Source organism: Spodoptera frugiperda, chromosome 10 (genome assembly GCF_023101765.2).
Source record: "Spodoptera frugiperda isolate SF20-4 chromosome 10, AGI-APGP_CSIRO_Sfru_2.0, whole genome shotgun sequence".
Lineage (NCBI taxonomy): Eukaryota > Metazoa > Arthropoda > Insecta > Lepidoptera > Noctuidae > Spodoptera > Spodoptera frugiperda.
Genome location: NC_064221.1, coordinates 9,408,895 through 9,435,225, shown reverse-complemented (window position 1 = coordinate 9,435,225; position 26,331 = coordinate 9,408,895). Strand labels below are relative to the sequence as shown.

General features: G+C 36.0%; 3 protein-coding genes and 1 non-coding gene across 4 annotated transcripts; 1 reads left to right on the top strand and 3 right to left on the bottom strand.

The window, feature by feature from the left end:
• Positions 1–1,817: 1,817 nt before the first annotated feature.
• Trnav-aac (transfer RNA valine (anticodon AAC)) lies at positions 1,818–1,890 on the bottom strand. Its single transcript has one exon. It is a non-coding gene; the product is annotated as a tRNA-Val (tRNA).
• Positions 1,891–2,288: 398 nt separating this feature from the next.
• On the bottom strand, positions 2,289–5,481 carry LOC118277506 (guanine nucleotide exchange factor MSS4 homolog). The gene is made up of 2 exons (XM_035596334.2): positions 5,210–5,481; positions 2,289–4,915 (listed from the first exon to the last, which is right to left on the bottom strand). Exons 1-2 carry the CDS (start codon positions 5,354–5,356, stop codon positions 4,676–4,678), a joined length of 387 nt encoding a protein of 128 aa, XP_035452227.1. The 5' UTR covers positions 5,357–5,481; the 3' UTR covers positions 2,289–4,675.
• Positions 5,482–5,718: 237 nt separating this feature from the next.
• Positions 5,719–12,324, top strand: LOC118277542 (PSME3-interacting protein). The gene is made up of 7 exons (XM_050696553.1): positions 5,719–5,907; positions 8,980–9,078; positions 9,537–9,657; positions 10,271–10,394; positions 10,883–10,980; positions 11,472–11,601; positions 12,170–12,324. Exons 1-7 carry the CDS (start codon positions 5,811–5,813, stop codon positions 12,245–12,247), a joined length of 747 nt encoding a protein of 248 aa, XP_050552510.1. The 5' UTR covers positions 5,719–5,810; the 3' UTR covers positions 12,248–12,324.
• A 3,434-nt stretch (positions 12,325–15,758) lies between these two features.
• On the bottom strand, positions 15,759–26,252 carry LOC118277541 (zinc finger protein 354C). Its single transcript, XM_050696531.1, has 14 exons — positions 25,798–26,252; positions 24,954–25,085; positions 23,892–24,458; positions 23,257–23,384; positions 22,500–22,574; positions 21,857–21,989; positions 20,810–20,931; positions 20,294–20,348; positions 19,834–19,856; positions 19,602–19,698; positions 19,037–19,159; positions 18,356–18,466; positions 17,712–17,827; positions 15,759–17,133 (listed from the first exon to the last, which is right to left on the bottom strand). The coding sequence occupies exons 1-14, from the start codon at positions 25,903–25,905 to the stop codon at positions 16,941–16,943; spliced, it is 1,983 nt and encodes a 660-aa protein (XP_050552488.1). The 5' UTR covers positions 25,906–26,252; the 3' UTR covers positions 15,759–16,940.
• Between the last annotated feature and the right edge of the window lie 79 nt (positions 26,253–26,331).

Sequence of the window (26,331 nt, the reverse complement as noted above, 5' to 3'; positions counted from 1 at the left end):
CGACAAAAAACTTGCAGTAGCTTAATGCGAACAGCTAAGGGTTTAGTACGATTTTGTTTTACGTTCAATGAAATCGAAACAAGACCACGTTTGGCGCTCTGATTAGCCAACTCTAATGAACAAACCAATCAAAGCGCGGAACGCTATGGCGTTAAATGTAAAACAAACTCGTACTAAGCCCTCTGAAGATCGAACTCAGTGAAGTGAATGGAAATCAACTGATAATAATGATAAATAAATTTCTGTGTTGATGAAATCTAACATCTAACCACCTTGGACTAAATCGGACAATCGAACTGAAAACTAAACACCCAAGTGCATTTACCAAGAAAATATGTTACACATCGTTTTACTTTTACTTAAACAATTTTATTTACTTTTCGCAATAAGTACCATCTAATAGTAAATGCAAATCTTGGCGTGTCAATAAAACGCGCTTTTCATGGCCACACCGAACAAATAACAGATGTAGCTTATGTTCGTGACTTATGAACTGTGAATTCCTATTTAAATGTTTGAGGACAAAATTAAAGCTAATAAACTTTATTAAGTAAATATCCTTTTGTCTATATACGCCTGGTACTTGTACTTGATTTTATTACGTTACTAGCTATTGCATTAGTATTTGAGGACAAAATTAAAACTAATAAACTGTATTAGGTAAATATCCTTTTGTTTATGAACGCCTGGTGTTGGAGTGGTTTGACAAAAAAAAGACTTAGTTTGTATTAGGTGTTAAAATACTTGAATTTAGTTTATACTAGCTTTTGCCCGCGACTTCGTCCGCGTAGAATAATGACTTCCAACAGAATTTGGGTTTTTGATTGTTTTGCTAAAAGCAAATTGTTTGTCGAAAATAAAAGTAGCCTAACCTTGGCGCATCAGCAAACCGGCAATAAAAGTTCAGTCAAAATTGATACTGCAATTTTAGAGATTAGCCAGAACAAACAGATAGACATAGTTCCCGTGGGATAAAAAGTATCCTATCACCCAAGTCAGCTAATACTCTGTCTGTACCTATACCAAATTTCATTAAAATCCGTTTAGTAGTTTCAGCGTGATTGACGTTAATATCAGTGATAGATAGTGTGATATCAGTTATGCAAAGATATCTGTCTTTTTCTTAAGGCAGACCTATATTTTTTTTTATTATTATTATAGTTACCCTATACCTATGTATGTTATATAACAAAGAAATGAAGAACTAGTGAGCACATACGAGCAATAATTCGCATCACACCCAATGTTGATGTTACAATCAGGAATAACTTGTTTATGAAAGTAAAATTATAGTGTGTCTAATAGAAAACTACTATCTATTGTTATAAAGAATGAGTATACATATTTGGAAACAAGGAATCCCGGAGCCACAGACTGCCTAGTGGGCTACCGGAGCTCCGGCTCGAAAAGCAGGAGTAGGAACGGGGTGGTTTTCAGTAAGAGTCTGACACTCCCTCTCGCCTCGCCCAAGGCTAGAGAAATCATTGGATGATTTTACCACCTTTAAAAAAATAGATTTACTACACATACCTAGGTAATTAAATATGTATTTATATTAGTACAATTTGGGTTAGTAAGGTAATTAGATGATCAAGTTTATTGTAAGCGCCTGATTAAATTATCTTAGCACTTGCATCTCACGCATGATACGAACGTTTGAACAAAATTTTCAGGCGTTAAAATTATCGATAGTAAAAATATACTTCGAAATCGTTACACAATAATGTAAATAGTATTTAATTTATAAAAAAAAAAACGTAAATAATGTTTAATTTTTAAATAAAAAAATACTACCATAGAAACAAATAGCAAAAATATGTTTCCGCCCGGGATCGAACCGGGGACCTTCTGCGTGTTAGGCAGATGTGATAACCGCTACACCACGGAAACTCATGCTTGCAGTGTCGAAATTATGAATCAGTAAATAAATGTAACATAATTATTTATTTATGTATGTATTGCTAATTTCAACATTAATTTCATTTACCCTGATTCACTTACTAAGTGTATTCTTAATATATAATATTTTTTTGTTCTATTTATTTGTTTACTAAACTTATTCTATGCAATTTTCATTATTTAACTATAAAAAACAACATTTAAAAGTATGAAAAAAGCAGTTAGCCATTAGAATTGTCAATGTTTTAGGTAAAATTTACTCGCGTATTATTTAAATTTTCTCAAAAACTACCCTATGTATTATTGTATTTAGACATTTTTAATTTTTTATGTGCTCATTTACTTTAGCTTTTTCTACTTGGATTACTATGTAAAAATAAGATACAAAATACATTCAAAACAAAGCATTTTATTACAGTAAAAAAAATATAAAATATAAATACATAGACACACTATACATAGATATATTTTACATAACACATTTCATAGTTAAGCTCACATTTACATAAGTTCTATTTCTATAGCATTTCATACAATATTTAAAAAATAAAAATCTTTGTTGAAAAGCAAGGAATGATTATTGTAATGAGCAAATTGATATGATAAAAGTTTTATAACTCGAGTTTTTGTTAGCAACGTCACGCCTTTGATCCCCGAAGGGGTAGGCAGAGGTGCACATTACGGCACTTAATGCCGCTATACAATGTACACCCACTTTTCACCATTTGTGTTATAAGTCCCATGTAATAGGGGGTGAACCTATATAGAGTTTTTGTTTATAATAATATGTATTAACTTTCGTGAGACATACTAAATTAATTATTATGTTTTTCAGCTTACTCACGTAATTATTTGACGAGGAACTCGCTATTTAGCAGCACGACCGTCCCAACGTCGTGGGTTACCGAATGCTACGCACTAGAACACTGACCGACAGACATACATTTTTCTTTTAATATTGTAACTTTTAATTTGCTTTGACATTCAGATGTGGTCTATTTGAAATAAATAATTTTAATTTTGACTTTGCTGCTCATAAGCATGTTAGACTAGTAGTTCCTAACAAATAGTTAGGTAATTAAGCCAAAAAACATAACAATTATGTAACACAGTTTTTAAATATTACACATGAATAATTTCATTTTGTTTTTCTAATTTCTACATACAATAAAGTAAACTATTGTGTAGTTTTGGGTTTATATTTAATATAATCTTTTTTGGAGATTTAATAACCAGATTTGGTTAAATATATTTTTTCCACTTGGAGCATAGATTAGACCTATTGTCAGCTAAACTCTTTGAACAAGAGGAGTCAATTCTCATTCCTTCTCTGTGTGAGAACAAGTCTTTACTCAGCAGTAGGAGAATCAATTATAGTACCCTTAGTACAAGTGTGCTTTACGTATAACAAAAATGAAACAAGAACGCATTCAGAGGTTTGATTGGCCGGCTCTATGAACCAACCAATCAAAGCACTGAACGCGCTCTCGTTTCAATCTCGTTAAGCGTTAAGCAAACTTGTACTAAGGCCTTAGATTGATGTGTATTTTTTATAATAACCGAAAGAATTCTAGGTATGTATATAGGTAATAACAACATTTTATATTAGTATTTTTTTTTAATTTCTCCTAAACTACACATTCTAGCTATCTATATATTTTTTTTATTTTCCTAAACTTTTGGTATAACTGGTATAAGTATTAGACTGAACTTGCCTATGAGTAATATTGTTTTCTAAGATTGCCTTTTTTAAACTGTGTAACTATTTGTATTGGATTTGATTTACTCTTTACTATTTTTATAAGCAGAGCACCTATTAAGAATATTGGTATATGTACTTCTGACAGACAATTGCGATGTTACAATACGATTTTTGGACAAAAAAGTATTCTATATCAATACATATAGACTACTTTTTTCTTTTGACAAAGCTGTAGAGAACTGCTAGTACAATAATATGTATAATATGCATTGGCTTCATAAATATCCTTTTTAAAAAAGGTCAGATTTGGGTTTACTCTTATAAATAAAAAGAGTGTCATCATCAATATTAACAGAATTGGATAATCAAATAAGACCATTACCGTAGTTGATACTTTAGTACAGAGGGCTTATGCCTTGTTCGCACTACGCTAGCAATTTAGTTGAGTAGCGAGTATTTAGTAGCTCTCTCTAGCTTCTGTCATAAAATCGAAGCGAGAAAAGAACAACTAAATACTTGCTACTTGACTAAAATGCTAGCATAGTAAGAACAAGGCATTAGTACCAGTAGTAGTGGTAACAAGACCAAAATGCTACCACATTCAGCTTTGGTTGGCCTACTCCAATGAACTAACCAATCAAAGGGCTAAACATGGTAATATTTCGTTCTTGTTAAATGTAAAACCAACTTGTACTTAGACTCTCAGTTCTAACAGCCATAATCCTTAAATTGCGTAATTTTAAAATAGTCCAATCCTTAGTCAAGCTGAAAAACAAATGCATGGTATGTATCAGTTGATTTATTTATAACTAATTCAGGATGATAAGAAATCCTCATTCATTTGTTTTTCTGTAAACTTGACTAAGGGTCTGTTTCATCACTGCTGATTGAATTTCAATTATCGTAACTGACACATTGTTTGATAATTAATTTGTTGAGAATAATATCAAATGATCTGCCAATCACACTAATGAAAACTCAACCAAAAGTGGTGAAACATGGCTTATGACTGCGGTAACCAAAACATATCAACTACGGTACAATCATTGATCCCAAGTCATCCTATCTATCTGTTTAAGCATGTACAATCCTAGATATAGCTACGTAACTATGTTTCGTTTCCATATCGTAGTATCCAACGGGCCCTGCGTCACAGTCCGCACAACTCAAGTACTTGCAATTGGCTACAGTGTGCGTAAAACCAATATTTTCAAACGTATACATGTTTTCGACATGGTAGAACTCGTTTACGGACTCATTTTGTATTTCGCCCTCCTTTCTGTTGTTGTCTTGCTGCATTAGCGGGAGTTCTTTCTGTAAATAAATAAATGAAGTGTTAAAATTGTTTTATAAGGTAGTTTGGTAGGTATTCTTACCAAAGAAAAAAAATATATATAAAAATATGAAGTCCAAACTGTTGTTGTGGTCAGAGAGTATCTAAAAGTGTTTCTATATTTAGAAAGATGATAACGGACTGTGTTTTGCTTATATTTAACTATAGGTACAGATTGAAACGCATAAAAAATATGTTATTAGTTCATTAGTCTTCAACAAGCCACAGATAGAAAAGAAAGCGCCAAAATGAAAGTATAATGTTTGAAATATTACCTCTAACGTGATATACTTCGCTGATTTCTTGTCTAATATCTTAGATCCACAGAATTTGCACTTAACAATCAGCTTGTTTTTACCATCTTCAACGTAGTCTTTCTCTTCGCTTTCCACCGGTACAACTTTATTTTCAACCTCAGACATATTGTACAGATATTAAACTTAGTATTTCAGCTAATAGTTGTAAAGAAAGTTCATTTGAAATTATAATTTCATGCGAAAACTAACCGGCTCGCTTTGCTGAATTTCCAATTTGACATTTTCGAATTTTTGCTGTCAATGTCAAATTGCACAGATTGTCTCTGTTGTGGATTAGTTGTAGTATTAAATAAAAATAAAAAAGATTGTTCTAAGTTGGTGCATTTATTTATAAAATAACAATTTGAATGTTTAAAATAAACGACAATTTCTATTTATTGTTCAAAATATAAAATACTAAAAAACTAAAAGCTATGTTGACGTCTTTGGCATAACAATAAGGTTTCCTTTGCTTGACAGCTACCAATCAAAATCAAATTTACTGAAAAAAGTTAGGTTATTAGAAAAAAGTGTGTGAGGTGCAGTGTTTTTTATCGAGATAATATTATTTTAATTAAAAATGAGTTCTGGATTTATATCCGAAAGTGAAATATTGGAAGCGAGGAGGCGAAGGCAAGAGGAATGGGAAAAAGTACGTACAGCAGACCAGCCGGAAGGTAAAATACCAGAATTTGTTTTGATCGCATTAGGATCATTCATCATTGTTACGTTTGGCATTGATAAAAAAAAACGAACGCTTTAAAACTTTACAGCGATATCTTTGGACGGCCTTCTCTATATTTTTTAAATTATCAAGATTTTAATTCTGTTTTAATTGCTAATTAACTTTGAAACGGTTATTTCGTGTCGTGATAATTGCATGACAAACAAACGAGTGCATTAAATGCATGAAATATGTCTTATTACGTATCGCATAATTTTTAATATGGCATTTATTTTTAAACACCTTCATTAATTCTGTTTCGTATTAAAAAAAAAAAATGTTCAAATACCCCTTATCATGTCTTGAATGTAGAAAAGTCATTGTGATGTATGCAATAAGGTCGGTTTTTGTAAATCAAATTTTACGACCGACATAATATGGATTTTATGTCGCCCTGTAGTTATTTGGTAAATAATAAGCAATATGGTTGTTAGTTTCCTCCTTTTAAATCAACATATTAATGTTTAGCTTGTTGGAAAGTGACTACTACTTATGTGTCATATTTATTCACAATTGAATTCTAGACTACCTAATACCTAAATTTGGAGTGTCTGTTTGTAATATTGAAATAACTGGTTTTTGCTATAAATATTCAATACAATACATACAATATAACCAATACAATGCATTTTGCATACCAATACATGCAATTTTGTATGTTCTGTTTGTCTGTTCTGACTAATCTCCGAAAACGCTGGACTAATTTTGACTGGGAAGTAACTAAAATGCCTTTAACAATAATAAGGGCCAGCTTGACCAGGCCGATTCCACGGCCTCAAAAATCAATGTGAAACAACACTTGCATTGTGTTTCATTGTGTGAGAACAATGAAATCTTCCCAATCCCAGATTCCCCAATAACCTTAAAATTCCTAACCCCCAAAAGGCTGGCAACACACTTGTATCGCCTCTGATGTTTCGGGTGTCCATGGGCAGCGATTGCTTACCATCAGGTGATCGGTCTCCTCATTTACCATAAAATATATCAATATATCAGTTGTTTAGTTATATCAAGTGTCAGGTTAATGTAACCGTGATGTACCTCTGAAAAGTTATTATCAAATAAGTCAGAACACTACCTATTATTTCTCAAAACTCTCTTTTTGGTGTTAGGTCATTGCTCAATCTATCGATCAACATACTTATTCTGTTCTCACGAAAACCAAAACAATAGGATGAAGTTGGTTGAATTTCTCAAAACATTTTATTATTTGACTTACCTAAGTTTTGATTTCGAATGCCTATTATACTGAGATAGACTCATAATTGAGTGTGAAAGCAAGGTGTGAAGTGTAAGTAGTGTATTGATTAATTTAGTTATTTAATATTTTTATCTTTAGGTATATTTCTTAGGTATATTATGTAATTACCCAGTGTGGTTGTTTTTATTTAATTTAGGTATTTTGTGATATTATGTTTGTTTAATTAATTAATTTAGAATCTTTAATTGATGGCATTTTCATCCGTGAGTCACTTAAGGGACCAGTAAATCAAACATATTTTGCATATTTTTAGAGCTATGTCTGTAACTCTTGTTCTTTGACGTATTTCCATATTTCGGTTTTTCTCGCTCAAAAACACCCCGAGCATAGCTCTCTCCTCTTGCTCGCTGGGCAACTCTAAGTCTTTCTAAAAGGTCCAGCAGGTTAGGGACCATGTCTTGGTACCATATGTCATTACAACAGAGGTTTGGTTCATAAATGTAGGGATAGAGTTAAATTAATTTAAAATGTTTAATATTTCGGATTTTGTCGCGCAAAGCAACTCCAAGCATGGCTCTCTACCACACGATGGGCGACTCTGAGTCTTTCTAAAAGGTCCAGCCGGTTAGGGACTATTGCCTGGTACCGTATGTCATCACAACAGAGGTTTCGTTCATAAATGTAGGGATAGAATTGTTTTTTTTTTTTAATATGACTGCATTGTATTTAAAATGGTTTTGTTTACCGTTTGCCTAAAATTCTTATGTGCGTTAGGTGTGAGGAGTATTCATACTTGTCAGAAATGATTAATACTGTTATGATAAACCATTTGTTATTATATTCTATTCCATTAGAATTTCTATTGTTATCCAGCTAATACAAACATGATTCTAAAATGTCTTCTGTTCAGCATAATCATTGGATTTTCAACTCTATTATCACTCTTTTAAGTGTTATTTCTATTTGATGTTCCATTATGACAATACATGGTAGTGTTCAAGGCTTTAAGCTAGCATAAGAGTACTGAATATTGATTATTTTGAAGGACATAGCCATCACATGATTTACTTGTACTTATTCAATGTAGTTAACTGTATGAATGAATAAGGTGATGATAGAAAGATTGGGAAGGGAGGAGAATTGGCCTTCCAGTAACCTCATTCAACAACGAAACAACGCAAGCGTTATATCACGTCGATTTTCTCTGAGGCCATGGTATCACACCGGTCGAGCCGGCCCATTCGTGCCGAAGCATGGCTCTCCCACACTTGAGTCCGTCGTCCACCGGCAATGCTGCTCATACCATCAGATGATTCCAGGGTCGGGCGAAGTATTTCTCAGTGGTAGCACGAAATCTGGAAATGTGCCTGGTATTTGGCAATAGGCTCACCACCTACATGGGTCTTATAACACAAATTGTGAAAAGTGGTGTACACAGTGGCATAACGTGCCATAATGTGCACCTCTGCCTACCCCTTCGGGGATTAAAGGCGTGACGATATGTATGTATTCCTTAAACAGGTGAGATACCGGCACACAGAGTGTATAGGATCGGAGCTGCGGATTACTTGTCTGGTTATCAAGGCTCCGGCTCGAAGAGCAGCAGTTGGAACGGGTTGGTTTTTAGTCAGTAAGAGTCTGACACTACCTCTCGCCTCACCCAAGGCGGGAGAAATTATTGGATAGTCTTCCCCAAATATCCCATCCATATCCCCTTGGATATGAGGCAAACTTAAACTTCAAGACTCTCTAGGCCTCTAGGCAATAATATGTATTTCTCTAGGGCAGGGGACGTATAACTGATGATATTATTTTCTGTCACAGAGGCGCCAGAAGAGCCTTATGACACGCGGCCGCTGTACCAGCGCTTGGAAGAGCAGCGACTGAAGAAGGAGGCTGAATACGAAGAGGCACATAAGCTCAGTAAGTTGCTCTAAATAGTTACCATGTTTATGATCAGCATCATTATACCTATCTTTTGTTTATATGTAACTAGGTACTTGTAACAGGTTTGGCTGGTAGAAAATGCCTACAGAAATAGGCCTGCCTTGTGTACACATTTATGTGCATAAAGAGTTAAAAAATAAATATAGTTAACAGTACAATTTACCTGTACGGCTTACGTGACTGTGACGCTCGTTGCGTCGGTTATCGAGTATACATTTTGTGACTATGGGCCCCCGGTGTGGCTTGTAACTAGTCGAGCAACCTCTTTCAATATTTATTTAAATAATCCGTTGGTACAAGTAAATAACCACTAAAATGCGATACAGTATAATTTGTATTAAGTAATCAAATGACATTTCCAATATTCTTTCGTTATTATGTAGGTATTACTATTACCTCATGTATATATTTTATAACAAAATGTATATTTGCAGAAAACATGATCCGCGGCCTTGATGATGATGAGGTCGGATTCCTGGACCTGGTGGAACGCTCAAAGGCTAAGGCTGCCCAACAGATCTCCATTGAGGAGCAGAGAGAAATGCAGGAGTTCAGGTAAGGAACAGATCCTTTTTTTTTTTTTTGAGGTGGGAAAATCATCCAATGACTTCTCCCGCCTTGGGCGAGGTGAGAGGGAGTGTCAGACTCTTACTGACTAAAAACCACCCCGTTTCTTCTCCTGCTTTTCGAGCCGGAGCCCCGGTAAACCCGCTAGGTAGTCCGCAGCTCCGGATAAGGAACAGATCCTAGTGCTTATAAAATTAAATGATACTCCAAATTAGGTTAATAGTAGATACTTAATACCCACGAGTGTTTTTTCGCGTTGATATAGATTTTGGCAAATTCTTTTTCTTATTATTGGACCTTTTCGGTTTCCAAAATTTCTCAGTAGTAGCTCGGAGTCTGAAAATGTGCCCGGTGTATGGCAAAAGGCTCACCTCCTATTACATGGGACTTATAACACAAATGGTGAAAATTGGCTGTAGGTACATTGTACAGTGGCATTACGTGCTGTAATGTGCATCTCTGCCTACCCTTTCGGGGATAAAAAAGGGGTGACGTTGAATTCTTGTTCTCTCCGAAATTCTTCCCTTTCAATTTAATTGATGACACGGTTCGCGAGTAAAAGCAGTTATATTTGTAATCATGTATTCTATTATTTCCTTAGGGAGCGGGTCTCCAACCTAGCAGAGAGTGAGGAGTTGACTCGACTGCGCGCTCAGCTCGCGCCGGCGCGCAACACACAGACCACCTCGCAAGGCCAAAACACACAGAAGAATAAACTGCAAGGGGTAAGCTTTTCATAATATTTTACTTGAAATACATAGATACAGGTGACTGCTTCGTTGATCGAGTGGTCGCAATTGTGACTGCCGGGCAAGGGGTTGGGTTCGATTCCCGTGTCGGGCAAAGTATTACTGGCCTTTTGCCGGTGTTTCGGAAATTTCGCTGTAGTAGTACGGAATCTGGAATTTTGTCCGGTATATGGCAATAGGCTAACCCCCTATTACATTAGACTTATAAAAACAAAGAGAGTTGCCGTTGCCGACCTTTTGGGGGTTAGGAATTTAAGGGTTGTTGGGGAATCGGGGATTGGAAAGGGGGTTAATTGGGCCCCCAGTAACCTCACTCACACAACGAAACACAACGCAAGCGTTTTTTTACGTCGGTTTTCTGTGAGGCCGTGGCATCACGCCGGTCGAGCCGGCCCATTCGTGCCGAAGCATGGCTCTCCCACACTTAAAAGATATATTATTAAAACATTGTATTAATGTGGCAGGTGGTGGTAAGAAAACGCAAGGCGAGTGAGCTAGATGGCGAGAAGCAGGACAAAGACTCGCCGCCGCCGAAGTCCAACGGAATTGTAACTAATACTAAGTAAGTATTCTTGTAGTACTCATCTTCTTCTAAAGCGGTTTCACTCTTAACACATTGAACGCCGTGGTTGTCACCGGTGATCGACGTTAGCGGAGGATTTGCCTTCAACAGTTTTCTATTGGCAGTCAAAGACTTAATCACGTGAGGTTTTTTTTACCTGCCCTCACCCTTGGTAATAAGTGGTTTTAGATATTTTCTCTTTTAAAAAGAACATTGCCCCCACGTTAGGATTTTCTCCTGTGTCGTGATTGAGTTTACAATCACACAAATAGTTGCTCTGTACAGGAATCGAACCCGTTATACGTTGCACGGCACCAGTTGCCACAATACACAAAACCATTTTATAGACCGGTAGAGTTCAAATAGGACTGTTTTGGCTGTAGATCTTACTGAATTTATTATTATAATATATTTATAGAAAACTATTTTTTCTCTTGTGGGCACGCCCCGTCTAGTTTCCCAACCCTAACCCATTTATTTTTCTTCTCTAGCGATTCGCAGAACGGCAACGCTACGGGCACTGAAGACTGCGTACTACGCTGTGTGGGCGTACTGCCGGGGCTCGGACACTACGACACTGACTCCACCTCCGATACTGATGACTCCAGTGATCATGATTCTGTAAGTATATCTATCTATTGAAAGTAATTTGTGCTGGCATTTGGACCTAACTTTTCTAGCAAATAAATGGTATTGTGTACTTGTATGTCCTTCCCTTTACAGCCTCGGTATGTAAGTTTGTTTGTTTCACCGTCAGTCACGTTGAAACTACTAAACAGATTTTAAAGAAATTTTGTATATAAACAGGCTGACTTGGTGATAGGATACTGTTTATGCCACAGGAATGCGGACGAAGCCAATGGCAGATGCTAGTCTAATATTATTACCAGAAATAAAACAGTATTAAATAAATTAATGTTGAAAATGTTAATAGGAGCACTTTACTTTGCTTGATTGAACACGTTATGGAACTTTTTTCTCGAGACATTTTAGACAGTGGTACACATAATACGTATATCTACTGTGTAACACCCGATTTTCACCAGTTATGTAAGTCCCATGCAATAAAATGTCTGAATAGCATTACTTGATACGGGAATCAGACCCGGTTACCATAAGACTGTACAAGTGCAAATTACAAGTGCGACTTGCAATTCGGATAGTAAGAATCTTATTTTTCTATTTCCAGAACGACAAATGCTGCGCCAAGCGCGACATGCTGGGTCGCCGGCACGAGGACAAGTCGAGGAAAGACGACAAGAGCTAGACAACGTCCTGTATGAACTCTCCTCTATGTTATGTGATGTAATCTAAGTTATCGATAGTACATATAATTTTAACAATTATAGCGAGTTTTATTACTTTACTTTCCCTATAGGTTTAATTTTTTCTGCTTCTATTGATCGTAGTATGTTGTTTCGTTCGTTTCTTTCTCGATAAAAAGGCTATTCAACACAAAAAGAATTATTAAATTCAAAACAGTATTTAGTTTTTGAGAGCGCCGTCTAGTGAGTTCTAATACGTTAAATCTTTTCAGGCAACGGAAAGTAAAGTTCCGAAAGATAAGAAGGATCCTCCGACCAGGCGAGGTGATCGTGCCTGCGGGTTTTCTATCCAACAGTTGTTCGTTGGGATGGTCTATCCATGTTTATTGGCATGTAAACGACATAAATGCGATGTCATTTCGTTGTTTTGTTATTATGTCAGTTGTCGCTATAATGATTTGTTATGTCAGTTGTCGCTATAATGATTTGTTCTGTCAGTTGTCGCTATAATGATTTGTTCTGTCACTTGTCGCTACAAAGATTTATTCTGTCAGTTGTCGCTACAAAGGTTTGTTCTGTCAGTTGTCGCTATAATTATTTGTTCTGTCAGTTGTCGCTATAATGATTTGTTCTGTCAGTTGTCGCTATAATGATTTGTTCTGTCAGTTGTCGCCATAAAGATTTGTTCTGTCAGTTGTCGCTATAATTATTTGTTCTGTCAGTTGTCGCTATAATGATTTGTTCTGTCAGTTGTCGCTATAATGATTTGTTCTGTCAGTTGTCGCTATAATGATTTGTTCTGTCAGTTGTCGCTATAATGATTTGTTCTATCAGTTGTCGCTATAAAGATTTGTTTTGTCCGTTGTCGCTATAATGATTTGTTCTGTCAGTTGTCGCTATAATGATTTGTTCTGTCAGTTGTCGCTATAATGAATTGTTCTGTCAGTTGTCGCTGTATTGATTTGTTCTGTCAGTTGTCGCTTTAATGATTTGTTCTGTCAGTTGTCGTTATAATGATTTGTTCTGTCAGTTGTCGCTACAAAGATTTGTTCTGTCAGTTGTCGCTACAAAGGTTTGTTCTGTCAGTTGTCGTCATAATGATTTGTTCTGTCAGTTGTCGCTACAAAGATTTGTTCTGTCAGTTGTCGCTATAATGACTTGTTCTGTCAGTTGTTGCTATAATTATTTGTTCTGTCAATTGTCGCTATAATGATTTGTTCTGTCAATTGTCGCTATAAAGATTTGTTCTATCAGTTGTCGCTATAATTATTTGTTCTGTCAGTTGTCGCGATAAAGATTTGTTCTGTCAGTTGTCGCTATAATGATTTGTTCTGTCAGTTGTCGCTATAATGATTTGTTCTGTCATATGTCAGTTGTCGCTATAATGATTTGTTCTGTCAGTTGTCGCTATAAATGATTTGTTCTGTCAGTTGTCGCTATAATGATTTGTTCTATCAGTTGTCGCTATAAAGATTTGTTTTGTCCGTTGTCGCTATAATGATTTGTTATGTCAGTTGTCGCTATAATGATTTGTTCTGTCAGTTGTCGCTAAGTCTAATAATTTGTTCTGTCAGTTGTCGCTATATTGATATGTTCTGTCAGTTGTCGCTATAATGATTTGTTCTGTCAGTTGTCGCTATAATGATTTGTTCTGTCGGTTGTCGCTATAATGATTTGTTCTGTCAGTTGTCGCTATTTTGTTCTGTCAGTTGTCGCTATAATGATTTGTTCTGTCAGTTGTCGCTACAAAGATTTGTTCTGTCAGTTGTCGCTATAATGATTTGTTCTGTCAGTTGTTGCGCTATAATGATTTGTTCTGTCAGTTGTCGCTATAATGATTTGTTCTGTCAGTTGTCGCTATAAAGATTTGTTCTGTCAGTTGTCGCTATAATGATTTGTTCTGTCAGTTGTCGCTATAATGATTTGTTCTGTCAGTTGTCGCTATAATGATTTGTTCTGTCAGTTGTCGCTATAATGATTTGTACAGTCAGTTGTCGCTATAATGATTTGTTCTGTCAGTTGTCGCTATAATGATTGGTTCTGTCAGTTGTCGCTATAATTATTTGTTCTATCAGTTGTCGCTATAATGATTTGTTCTGTCAGTTGTCTCTATTATGATTTGTTCTGTCAGTTGTCGCCATAATGATTTGTTCTGTCAGTTGTCGCTATAATGATTTGTTCTGTCAGTTGTCGCTATAATGATTTGTTCTGTCAGTTGTCGCTATAATGATTTGTTCTGTCAGTTGTCGCTATAATGATTTGTTCTGTCAGTTGTCGCTATAATGATTTGTTCTGTCATATGTCAGTTGTCGCTATCCTACATCCCTCAAAGAATCGACAACCCACTTGTAACTCCTCTAAAGTGTTGCCAGTGTCCATGGATCCGTAGTGTCGATTGCTTATCATCAGGTGATCCGTCATCTCGTTTGCCGGCCTAACACATAAAAAAATCTAACTACAGTAGGCATAATCTAAAAAAAAAAACGGTTGTTTTAATAGATTTTGTACATGTATTATATTATATTTATATATTCTTTTGGTTTCATTTAATAAACGATCGATCTTTGATATTGTGTATAATGGTATGGATCTTACAAAAGGCTTCTTGTCTTGATGTCATTAATTCGTCAATGCTTTACGCAGTCTCACGCTATATCGAAAGTTCTTGATTTAAATTTCAGCCATGATCGTCCCACTGCAGGGCAAAGGCCTCCCTACCCTCCTTCCACTCCTCTCTGTATAAAGCTATTTGCGGCCAATCCTTGTCTTAGATATAGAAAGGTCTTGAGATATTATTATATGTTCTAATCCGTAATAGTGATTACAAACTCTTAACTATTTTTACTCGATATGACTTAGGAATCTGTTATAAACAGCAACCGATCTTATTTACCTCTCACTACACGGCAACTTTAAGTGTGGGAGAGCCATGCTTCGGCACGAATCGGCCGGCTCGACCGGAGTGATACCACGGCCTCACAGAAAACCGACGGGAAACAACGCTTGCGTTATGTGAGTGAGGTTACCTAAGGCCCTTCCCAAACCTCTATCCCCCAACAACCCTTAAATTCCTAATCCCTAAAAGGCTGGTAACGCACTTGTAACGCCTCTGGTGTTTCAAGTGTCTATGGACGGCGGTGATGGCTTACCATCAGGTAAAACGTCTGCTCGTTTAAATGTTCCATAAAAAAAGAACTTTCAGAGTTAACTTTTTAGATAGTGGGGGCTATAGTAAACATAATTAGGGATAAGTAAATAAAACAAATATTGTTGTGATTAAGTTAATATAATAAAATCTTACAATATAATGGGTCACATCAATAGATGAATGACTACATACATCCACACAAGTAGATCTCTTTACACAAACACTGGCATTGATTTGTAAGTAATGATATTCATTATTATCATAAATATTAATTGAAATAATAATATACAGTCGACTCTCGTTAATTCGAAACAAGAGGGGCTCTTCATCATGAGCAGCGTGCGCAGACGCGGCGACGATGATGAAGAGTCCCTCTGTGACTCGAAACTAGTAGTGCAGGTGTCCCTTAATATGTGAGTAAATTAACCGTGTTTGTTAGTTCATTTAATATGTCTTAGGATACGAAAAATGTACGACTTACTGAATGTTTGAAGTATGAAATGGTCCAAAATTATAATTTGCCTCAAAATATCGGTACTGGCCTCTGGAAGTTCTGAGATTTTTCTGTCACTTTTTTACTGTAAAATCGAATTGTCGAGAGCTTGATGCCAATAAGTTCGAATTAATGAGTCATTTGGTTATGTAGAACTGATTTTTTCGCTCGAATTACAAGTGTATACAAAATATATTGATTTACTTGGAAATATAAAGAGTTCGCTTCAAGCGAACGAGATATGTAAGGTTCGTAACAATTGGCGGTCCATTGTAGAGACAGGCAGAAGCCTACCCCGTTGGGAGACAGGCGTAAAGTTATGTATGTAGTAGGGACCTCATGAAAACTTCGAATTATAGAGAGGTTCGAATCGAAAGTTTGAATCAACAAGCGTCAACTGTAACACATTACTTGCGAATGAAAACATTTATTTTTACGAGAAACGAATTCAATACACTACACATGACAATCTACCATCCATCCATTACACATACAGACACAAAATCAGTCGAAAGTTGCAAAACTAAAAAACCGCATTAGAATCGGGCCAGCCAATCGCGGACAGACATACATACAGGTGCAACGGGGGCTACCGTTATTTTGCTTACCAAATGGCGTAAATATAGCAAGAGGTTTTTTATCCAATCACAGCAGCTGTCAAAAGGCTAGTTTCCTACTAGTCAAATTCAATACATTATTCAAAACGTCAAGAACGATATTTTCTATGAATTTCGCATGAAATAGTGCGTTACCACGTCGTCAGATTTTTACGTCAAATAAAAGACTTGTTTCAAAAAGAAAATTAAGTAGCCAGAAAAATCGATTATTAAGTAGATCATCAAAACTATGAATGGAAGTGTGATTATTTTTGAACATTTTATTGTATGAATATATTTTTGAATATTTTGACTGAGGAAACTACACAGATATTGAGAGTCCAATGGTATGCTAGCTAATTCCCTATTGGACAAAAAAACGTAAAGCTTAACACTAGTGCCATCTGTTGAGCAAAAATACAGTACACCCCATTGAGAATCTATCTTTTTTAACAAAATTACGTAAGTGTCAAATAATGCATGCTATCATCAGAGGGTTTGTCCGGTAGTGTACCGGTCACGGGTTTGATTCCCGCGTCAGGCTTGAGTATACTAGGCTCAATGTCCGGTAGACTGCTGTCTGAATCCTCTTCACTAGTTGATTCACCTTGTTCCACCGATTTCGGTAGTTCTTTGCCTTTTCTTCGAACTCTGTAAAAAATTACAAGTTATACATTTGTTGTCTTATATACCAACTATATTATAGTTTTGTAGAAAAATATGGATTATAATTCTATGGTCATCAAGATTAAAAGTGTGTACCAAATACCAGATCAATCTGTCGCTGTCAGCAGGAAGGGGGTAACATTACAAATACTAAATTTAATCTAAACAAATGCAAGCTAATTTAAACATTCTGTACCTCTACCATGAGTTTGAAGCAATACTATTTGTTACTGATATACTTCGATAGCGTCAGCGGGAGTTGACGAGTAAAACTCCAAATATAGAGCAAATAAGACAATTGTGTATAACTACAGTAGAAGCTCTTTATTCGCGGGGTATGCGTTCCGTAAATATGCCGCAAATACAGAAACCGTGAATATGGAATGGTAATTTGTATGGGGTTATAGGGAATACGTTTGTAGATGACGAAATCAAGAAGCAAATAGTAGATAAAAAAAGCAAACTTAATTGAACTTTCTGATCATACAGATTGCCTGATGATAATATTATTATCATTATCATCAATAATATTATTATCATCATTAAGACAAAAAAAAACTTACCGTTTCGGATACGGCTCTTTAAGATGAAAAGTACGGTAATGTAGCTTCATACTGTTGCTCTGTGTAAACCGCTTGTCGCATAGAGAACATGAGTATGGTTTTTCTCCTGTGTGCGTCTGGAAATACGTGAGAAATTAACATCCCTATATAAATATTAATGAAGACTTTAAAATGAATATGTTTTTGCTTTAAGATGTGCTTTAAGATGAATCTGCATGTTGACGGCCGTACTTTTTTGGAGTGAGTGTGGTCTTAAGGACTAACATTAGAGTTTGTTGTTTCGCAGATGCGCAGCTTCAGTATGCCATGTATCGATAGTAGGGAAGCCATCCATAGCACGCATGTTTCCATATAAAAAACATAGCTGAGTCCGTTTCCACCAGTGCTATGTGTACCAATGAATATGATTGATGGAAGCCAAACGCATCTACAGCAACGTAGCATAGCACATCTCTGGTGAAAAAACATCCTTAGAATGACGGGAATCCATCCTTAGAATTAGAAACCAAAATTTAGTAGGGGGCAATGAGCATCGTTTTTTCTGCAGGTTGCCGCAATGCCCGTTTTTACCGGTTCAACCCGAATGAGTGACCTTTACAATATAATTAAATATATAAAATTATATAACTACTCGATTTACTTACCAATAGATGTCGCTTCAACCCGACAGCGGCGTGGAACTCCCGCCCGCACGTGTCACATCGATGTACCTTCTCTCTAGAGTGCATGTTCTTGTGTGTCTGTATACTGCCCGGCTGGGGAAATAAAGAATATTACTTAATTATTATAAATGCGAAAGTTTGTGTGTGTGTTTGTTAATCAATCACGTAAAAACGGTTGAAAGGATCGAGATGCAATTTGGAACAGGGGTAAATTGTGATATGTAATAACACGTTGACTACTTTTTATCCCATGTGAACGATTCTGTTGACAGAATAATTTTATAATAATATCATTAAATCAAATATGAAAATATAATCAAATTATTACACAAAATCTTGTTCTAAAACTATTCCTCTAGTGTTTCAGGTGTCCATGGGCGGCGGCGATTGCTTACCATCAGCTGATCCGTCTGCTCGTTTACCGGCTTTATTCTCCTTCTGAAGTTCGATACCTAACACTTATTGTTGCAGTTACACCAAAAAATATGTTGCCCTGTATAATATAAAAATTAATCCGTGATCGTGGCGCTTGCAACAGTGCCGAAATATCGGAAACTCATCGAAGTGAAAAACATGGTAAATATCCCGTCATAAGTTCTAATAATAGTGTTACTGACCATGTCACCTTAAAAACTAATATAAAAATATTGTGAAAGTACTTACAGCTAGAGAAGAGCCGCAGATCTCACAAATATATCTCTGGTTGGGCGGGAAGAACGAAGTTCGCGGATGTTCCGATAGATGGTGCTTCAAGCAAGCTGATTGGGTCTCGAAGTGTTTGCCACACTGAAATAGAATTATTAAAACAAGATAATAACATTAATTATATTCAGATCATATAAAAAATAGAGTAGATTTTTCATCACACATATAATTAACATCCACACTACTGTGCAAAGACGTTCACATGGAGAAGTGTTGAGCATTAATCACCACACTTGCTCAATGCGGGTTGGCGATTTCAAACTTATAACTAGGAATTACAAGCCTAGGTTTCCTCACGACGTTTTCCTTCCCCGTTTATAATTAGTGTCTAAATAATCTTACAAAGTACATTTAACTTCGAAAATCTCCGAGCCACCACGACTAATCTTTTAAACCGCAACTTTAACAGACTTTTACAAGCATACAACGCAAGCGTTGTTTCACGTCGGTTTTCTGTGAGGCCGTGGTATCACTCCGGTCGAGCCGTCCCATTCGAGCCGAAGCATGGCTCTCCCACACTTACCTGATGGCAAGTCGTAGGCTTCCTATGTTCCCTTCTGTGTTTCCTTCTTTTACTTGAAGTCTTCTGTTCCGTTATTAACATACTTGAGTCTGTGTCCCTGTGAGAAAAATTACAATAAGTAATTATCAATTCGTCACATTCATTATACGATGTAATTATCATAATCAACATCAGTAGATCATTTAAAAAAGTATTTTGTATTAACATTTAAAATTAAATTAACGAAACGTACCTTTTTCTTAAGCTTCTTGTTATCTGTAAGAAATAAAGATATTTTTGTTAAAAAAGTGTAAAATAATTATAAATTAAGAGAAAATTTTAAAATATTAAGAGCGCTTGTTCGTATTTTTCACTGAATTCGACCTTGTTTTAACTGGATTCGCGGTGTGGTTTATAAAAAAAATATTTATCACATGTTTCCTTATTAATTTATCCCCGATTCCCCAACAAGCTAACACCTAAAAACCCGCCAACTAACTAATGGTGTTTCGAGTGTGCATGGGTAGCGGCGATTGCTTACCCTCAGGTGATTCGAAAGCTAGTTTACCGGCTTATATCATATAAAAAAAAAAATTGTAAATTGATCAGGCGGATCTGTCCCCCACTGTACATGCTCCGGACATCGGTATATGACTGTGACTGTACAAGCGCTCTAAGAATGCATATAAATACTTATGATATTAGATACTAACCTTTGCTTGTTCCTTTTTACCTAATATCTTTTTATTGTTCCCTTGATCGAAGTTACTGAAACAAAAAAAAAATACATAAATGATATTTATGTTAAACGGTATTTATTCTACCAATCAATTTCACCCAAACAAACAAACGGGCCAGCTAAATAAGACAGTTTATAATTAGTGATGTAACAAAGGTAATATTTTAGACATTCGCGAATGCGAATATTGACCTAAGAATTTAGACCAATTTTTCTATCGCTTTATTTTGACACGTTACTAACACGCTATTCACAGGTAGTCAGGTCAAAGTTAACATCAAAACATTATTCTAATAACAATAACCAAAATAAGGGAAGAGCCAAATTTTGATAGAATCTAAGTTCACCATTAGGAATATAGTGTCAAAAGTCTCCGTAGATCCCACTAGTCGTCAAAAGTAATTTGGATCGAATTTCATTACATTCGTTACATCACTAACAATAATAAAAGCATCTACCTTAGTTCCAAATAACCTCTAGTTCTGCTTACCTCTCCCCGTCACTATGTAGAGCAGAATGAAACACGTGTTCCTCGAAAGCCTTTCGCGTTTCAAATGTAATGTCGCACCGCATACAGTATGTGTCCACTTCTTCATCGTCGCCCGGACTGTCCTGTCAAGGGAGAATGGACCTTAGTAGATTGGGTTTAGAGTACGTTTAATAATATAATAATCCTTATTAATTTGCTAACTTTTGTTTTTTGTGTTTACATTGCCATATATTGTGATAACTTATTGTTAGATTATCTTCCATTGTTTTTGTTTATTTAAGTTTAATAATTTGATACTTATAATTCTTTGTATGCTTAAGATTTAAAACTATAAATATTTGTACGCCTAGACGGCATAACATGTAGCTCAATGTACCTATTCTACCACCATTGCATGTATTCCCTATGTGTAATATCACTCATGTTAATGCAAATAAAAATATCTTTAGTTTAGAGTATGTTTTAGTTTGAGTGACCAGAGACCTAGGGAGTTAGGCAGAGATGCTAATTTATTCCAAGCTTAAGTATTGTGAAACAATAAAAAATTAGTTGCCTGGTCCAAGAATCAAATTCAAAACCTCGTTATTTTTCTCACTAATGTTGAGTACTCAAACGTAAACTGCTCAAGGATACTCGACTAGTTTCGAGTCACACCGGGGTTCATAAAAAGTCTATGATATGTGATTAAAACGACAAAATTTATGTACATAATTATTTATATTGCTCGTTGCGGTGCTATGTTGATGTAAAATAGACCGTAACACATGATTATAAGGTCCAGTATGCAATACTCACAAGTTTGTCAATGACATGTTTGACCCGCTTGTGTTGGTGTAGCCCGGCGTGGCTGACGAACGACTCTCCGCACAGAGTAAAATAGACCGTAACACATTATTATAAGGTCCAGTATGCAATACTCACAAGTTTATCAATGACATGTTTGACCCGCTTGTGTTGGTGTAGCCCGGCGTGGCTGACGAACGACTCGCCGCACAGAGTAAAATAGACCGTAACACATTATTATAAGGTCCAGTATGCAATACTCACAAGTTTGTCAATGACATGTTTGACCCGCTTGTGTTGGTGTAGCCCGGCGTGGCTGACGAACGACTCTCCGCACAGAGTACACACGTGCTCGCTGCGGTGCGTACGCAAATGTGTGTAGTATGTCGATGTGTGTCTAGAATCATAATTTCATAATTTATAATCAGGTTTATAGAGAGACTGGTAATTAGTGAACGATATTTAAACACGTGACTGTACTCATGATTACAAACAACTTTCCCAAAGAAACTTGTTTTGGAAAATGGGTGTAGTATGTCTCGTTAGTTTTTTTATCACTAATAAAACAACTAAATTTCGTTAGCACGCGCGTGTAAATTCCCAATAACCTACTATTATTCCTATAACGCAGGCGCGGGCGCCTCGCTGCTATCATGCGAATTGCGAAAGCACGTGCGCTCGAAATTTTGTTGTTTTGTTATTATGATAAAAATAAACACTTCCACACAAAAGAATTATTCAATATACACATGAAATGTTTGCTTGCACCTAATGAAAGCAGCTCTCTAGCGCGCGTAGCGAATGAAGCGTGGTGGTGGGCGGCGCCAACGCATGTGTCATCACCGACTAGGACAGGCGGATGTGTCCCCCATTGTACCTAATCAAGAATATATTTTAAATGTCTTACCTAAATTCTTGGTCACAGAAATCGCACTTCCGCTTAAGTCCACTGTGATACTCATTGTGAAGAATAGCTGTGTGTCTGAAACAATATAAGTTAACAATCACACTAAAATTATAAAGAAAGTTTGTTTGGATGTTTGTCCGTCAATCACGCTGAAACTACTGAACAGATTTTGATGAAATTTGGTATACAGACAGGGTATCAGCTGCCTTGGGTGATGCAATACTTTTAATCTCACGGGAACGCGAGCGTAGCCGCTAGCAGAAGCTAGTAATTACTATAGATAAAAAAGTGATTGTGTTGTTTTTTTTAACCCGCCATTGCTGACCTATATGTCTATGAGACTGGGTAATTTAAAAACTAAGAATAATTTTTAAACTGTTTATCGAATTAGGTTACGATTTCGAGTAGCTGCTTTACTACACGCCCTCTACCATTAGTCCACCTCGCAACAGCAATGCGGGCGTTTTTATTTTTATGTCCTTTCTATGAAATTTTATCTCTTTTATTTTCTATTTGTATATTTATGTCATTTTGTGTCCTTCCAATGTCAATGTCCTATTTTATATCGTTTCTAATTCAAAATATCTATCTAAAAAAATCTAATAATAATAAAAAAATAATACATAAACCACAAAATCACGGTGCAGGAGACCAGGGTCACTGACTATGTAAGACAAATACACGTCACCAGTGGTATAACCCGGCAAACTATCAGACTGATCACGTGATGTTAACTATACTATAAAGCCATACTCACTCTAAAGGACAGATGACATGACACCGCAAACACTCATACTTCACATAATGCTCCCTCAAGTGCTTCCGTAAGTAACATTTTAGCTTAAACCGCACGCGACAGAAACGACACTCCAGTGGTCCCAGCATCTGTTTGGAGAAAAATGTGCTTTAAGATTATTCGGTTTAAGTTACTTTTTCGATGACAAACATATCTACTTGAACTGTACATGTTAGAACCGACATTTGAGTTGGCTCAACATCAGAAAAATATGCTTTAAGTTTATGGTATTTAAGTAACTTTTTCGATGACCAAAATATGGTAACAGCAAACGGACAGCGAACAAGAGTAGCTCGCCGCCCGACCAGAACCATACCCGTGCGTGCGGCGCGTCGCGTTTCACGTACGCCTCAAAGAGCCATCAGACCAACACAGATGGGGCCCAGTAGGGCTGACGCCTGATCCGGATCTGCCGACTTGCGGGGGCTCTGGCTCGAAAAGTAGGAGTAGGAACGAGGTGGATTTTAGTCAGTAAGAGTTTGGCACTCCCTCCCTCCTCGCCCAAGGCAGGAGAAGGCATTGGATAATTTGGGCCCCTCAAAAAAATAGTCTAGTTGTAATCAATGCTATCTTCAATAACATTTCATATCACAAACCTCAAAATGCCGTAGCTGCAAATGTCTATCCAACATATCCTTCTTAGAGAAACCTCGGAAACAATCCGAGCACTTATACGCAGCATCCACATACTTCTTGTCTTCAGCCCTCGCTCTGAAATTCTTCAAAGCCTCCTCCTCATTCAACGTAATCTTCCTCCAATGCTTACTATTTAAAACCTTATTACCTAAGCCTTTGGACTTCTTTTTGCTTTTCTTTTCTTTGATAATCTCACATTTAATATTCACTAGATTGTCTTCATCTCCATTGAAACCGTATGTCACTTCGTTGGTATCAGCTTTTATTTTTTCTTCTCCGAAATGTTCAGGGAATGTGTCAAATTCTAACATTGGTTCTGTGTCCTCTGGCATTGATGTTTCACTAAAATAGTCTAGTTCTATATTTTCTATTTTCTCAACTTTTTCTGGGTCGAACATATCATTTGATTCTTCTATGCCATTCTTCGGTAAGTAATTCTTGATATGGCTTGGAAAGTCTATTGATGTTACTGGTGTACTATGCAAAGATATTGGGCGATCCATTTTGTATATTACTTCATAGGTTATCTGAAAATAGTTGTAGAAGTCTCATTTAAGTTCATAGTAAAAAGATTTACAACAGCATCTTTGGCATACTTAAAATAACTACGTAACTATTTAAGTTATTTATTACTGTGACAGTTAGATTAAATAATAATGGGCTTGTAAGCTACCATGAAGGCATTAATACGATCAAATCAACAGGGGCGGGAGAAATAATGGGAAGCATTCATTAATTACCTTACTCAAAATTCTATACTACAGCTGTGTACAATTCTAATTTGTTTTTTGTTCATTAGTCTTATAGAAATGACTAATACTACTTATGACTAATTCTCACAACAACACAATTGTTAATAAATTGAGGAAAAGCGAGGTTCATCCCATCACAAGTATCTTCGGGTTACTTTCTGGAAAGCCCCGGCATTTAATTTGTATGGAAATAGTGATAATAAACACATTTTTATTTTTTATTATTACAGCTATCTCAGAATCATAAAGTGTAATAAAATTCATACTTACAGGACCTCTCCAAGCCAATTCTCGGAGAGCCTTCTGCCCGCTAAAACATTTCTCCTTAAATCTATGGAACTTGTGTAGTATGGTGGCACATTCATAGCAGAAGTACTGAGGTAGACCATCTTGTTCATTGAACTGTTTATAAAAGAAAACAATATATGTTAAAAAAAAATATCATAAAGGAATGCATGAGATTTGCATCAAAGTCAAGTCAAAGTCAAAATTATTTATTTCATATAGACCAGGAAGGCACTTTTGAACGTCAAAGCAAATATATTAATAACGTCTGTCTGTCGGTCAGTCCTCTAGTGAAGCTATTTGTTCGTTCCAAAGTGTAGATTCGAGCAATTAGCTCAAAATTGATAAATGATATATTTATCATTTTGTTCAGTTAGTTGATATTTATTTCTGCAAATGAGTTACACTTTTACATGTCAATCTTTAAATGCAGAAACAGTCAGAGGTCTTAGTCTTTTTTAAAGTTCAGACAAACTAAAAATAATTTGAGAGAATCATGTAAATTGATTCTGTAATGATTTTTTGAGGAATGATCCACAACAGTGTAAATAGGCCTGTTCCATACCCTTAGTATGAGTTAGCTCTACTTACTTACAGTACTTACTTAAAGTAATCGAAACGATTACTTTAAATGTAGAGCTAGATTGTAGAGCAGCCAATCAGTAAAGCAAACTCATACTAAGGGTACTGATAAGTTTGTGTTTTAGTTTCTTTTCAATTTTATAGTTTTCGCTCCTGATGTAATACTTTAAGAGCTGCTTACGTTAGATAGATAGTAATACTATGTAAATTATTTGAGCCCAAAGCGTAAAAGTATAAATAAACTTGCCTGTAGAGCCATAACTTCTTCATAATAAAACTTAAGTCGATATGAACTGTAATGATACATTTTAGCCTCTGTTCGAAGGCATATTCTGCACACTTTTATGTCCGTCATTATTCTAAAGAGAATATTTGTATGTGTTTATTATTTTACAAGTCATTAAATTAATTCTTCCACTTTAAAAAAAATAAAAAGCAGTGGAAAGTAAACATAGAGCCGAATTCGATGCGTCCAATATTCGCCTCGCCATACTTGTTTACCTGTCAAAGTCAAAGTCAAACAGTCACAACAATATTGACAAAAATAATACAGTTCAGAAGCTTCATGTAAAAATCTTTTGTACACTTCAGAAACCTATCTTTTCTTTAACCGTTCAGCAATTTTTATAGTGCTCATTTTGACGAAAAGTGTACCGAATTCCTTGGTCGTTAAATTGCAAGGTGATCACAAGTTGTTATGAGAGATGGTTAGGACCTAAGTTACCCAAATTAAATTCTCTTACCAAACCAACACCAAATAATTTACCGGAACTAACATAGA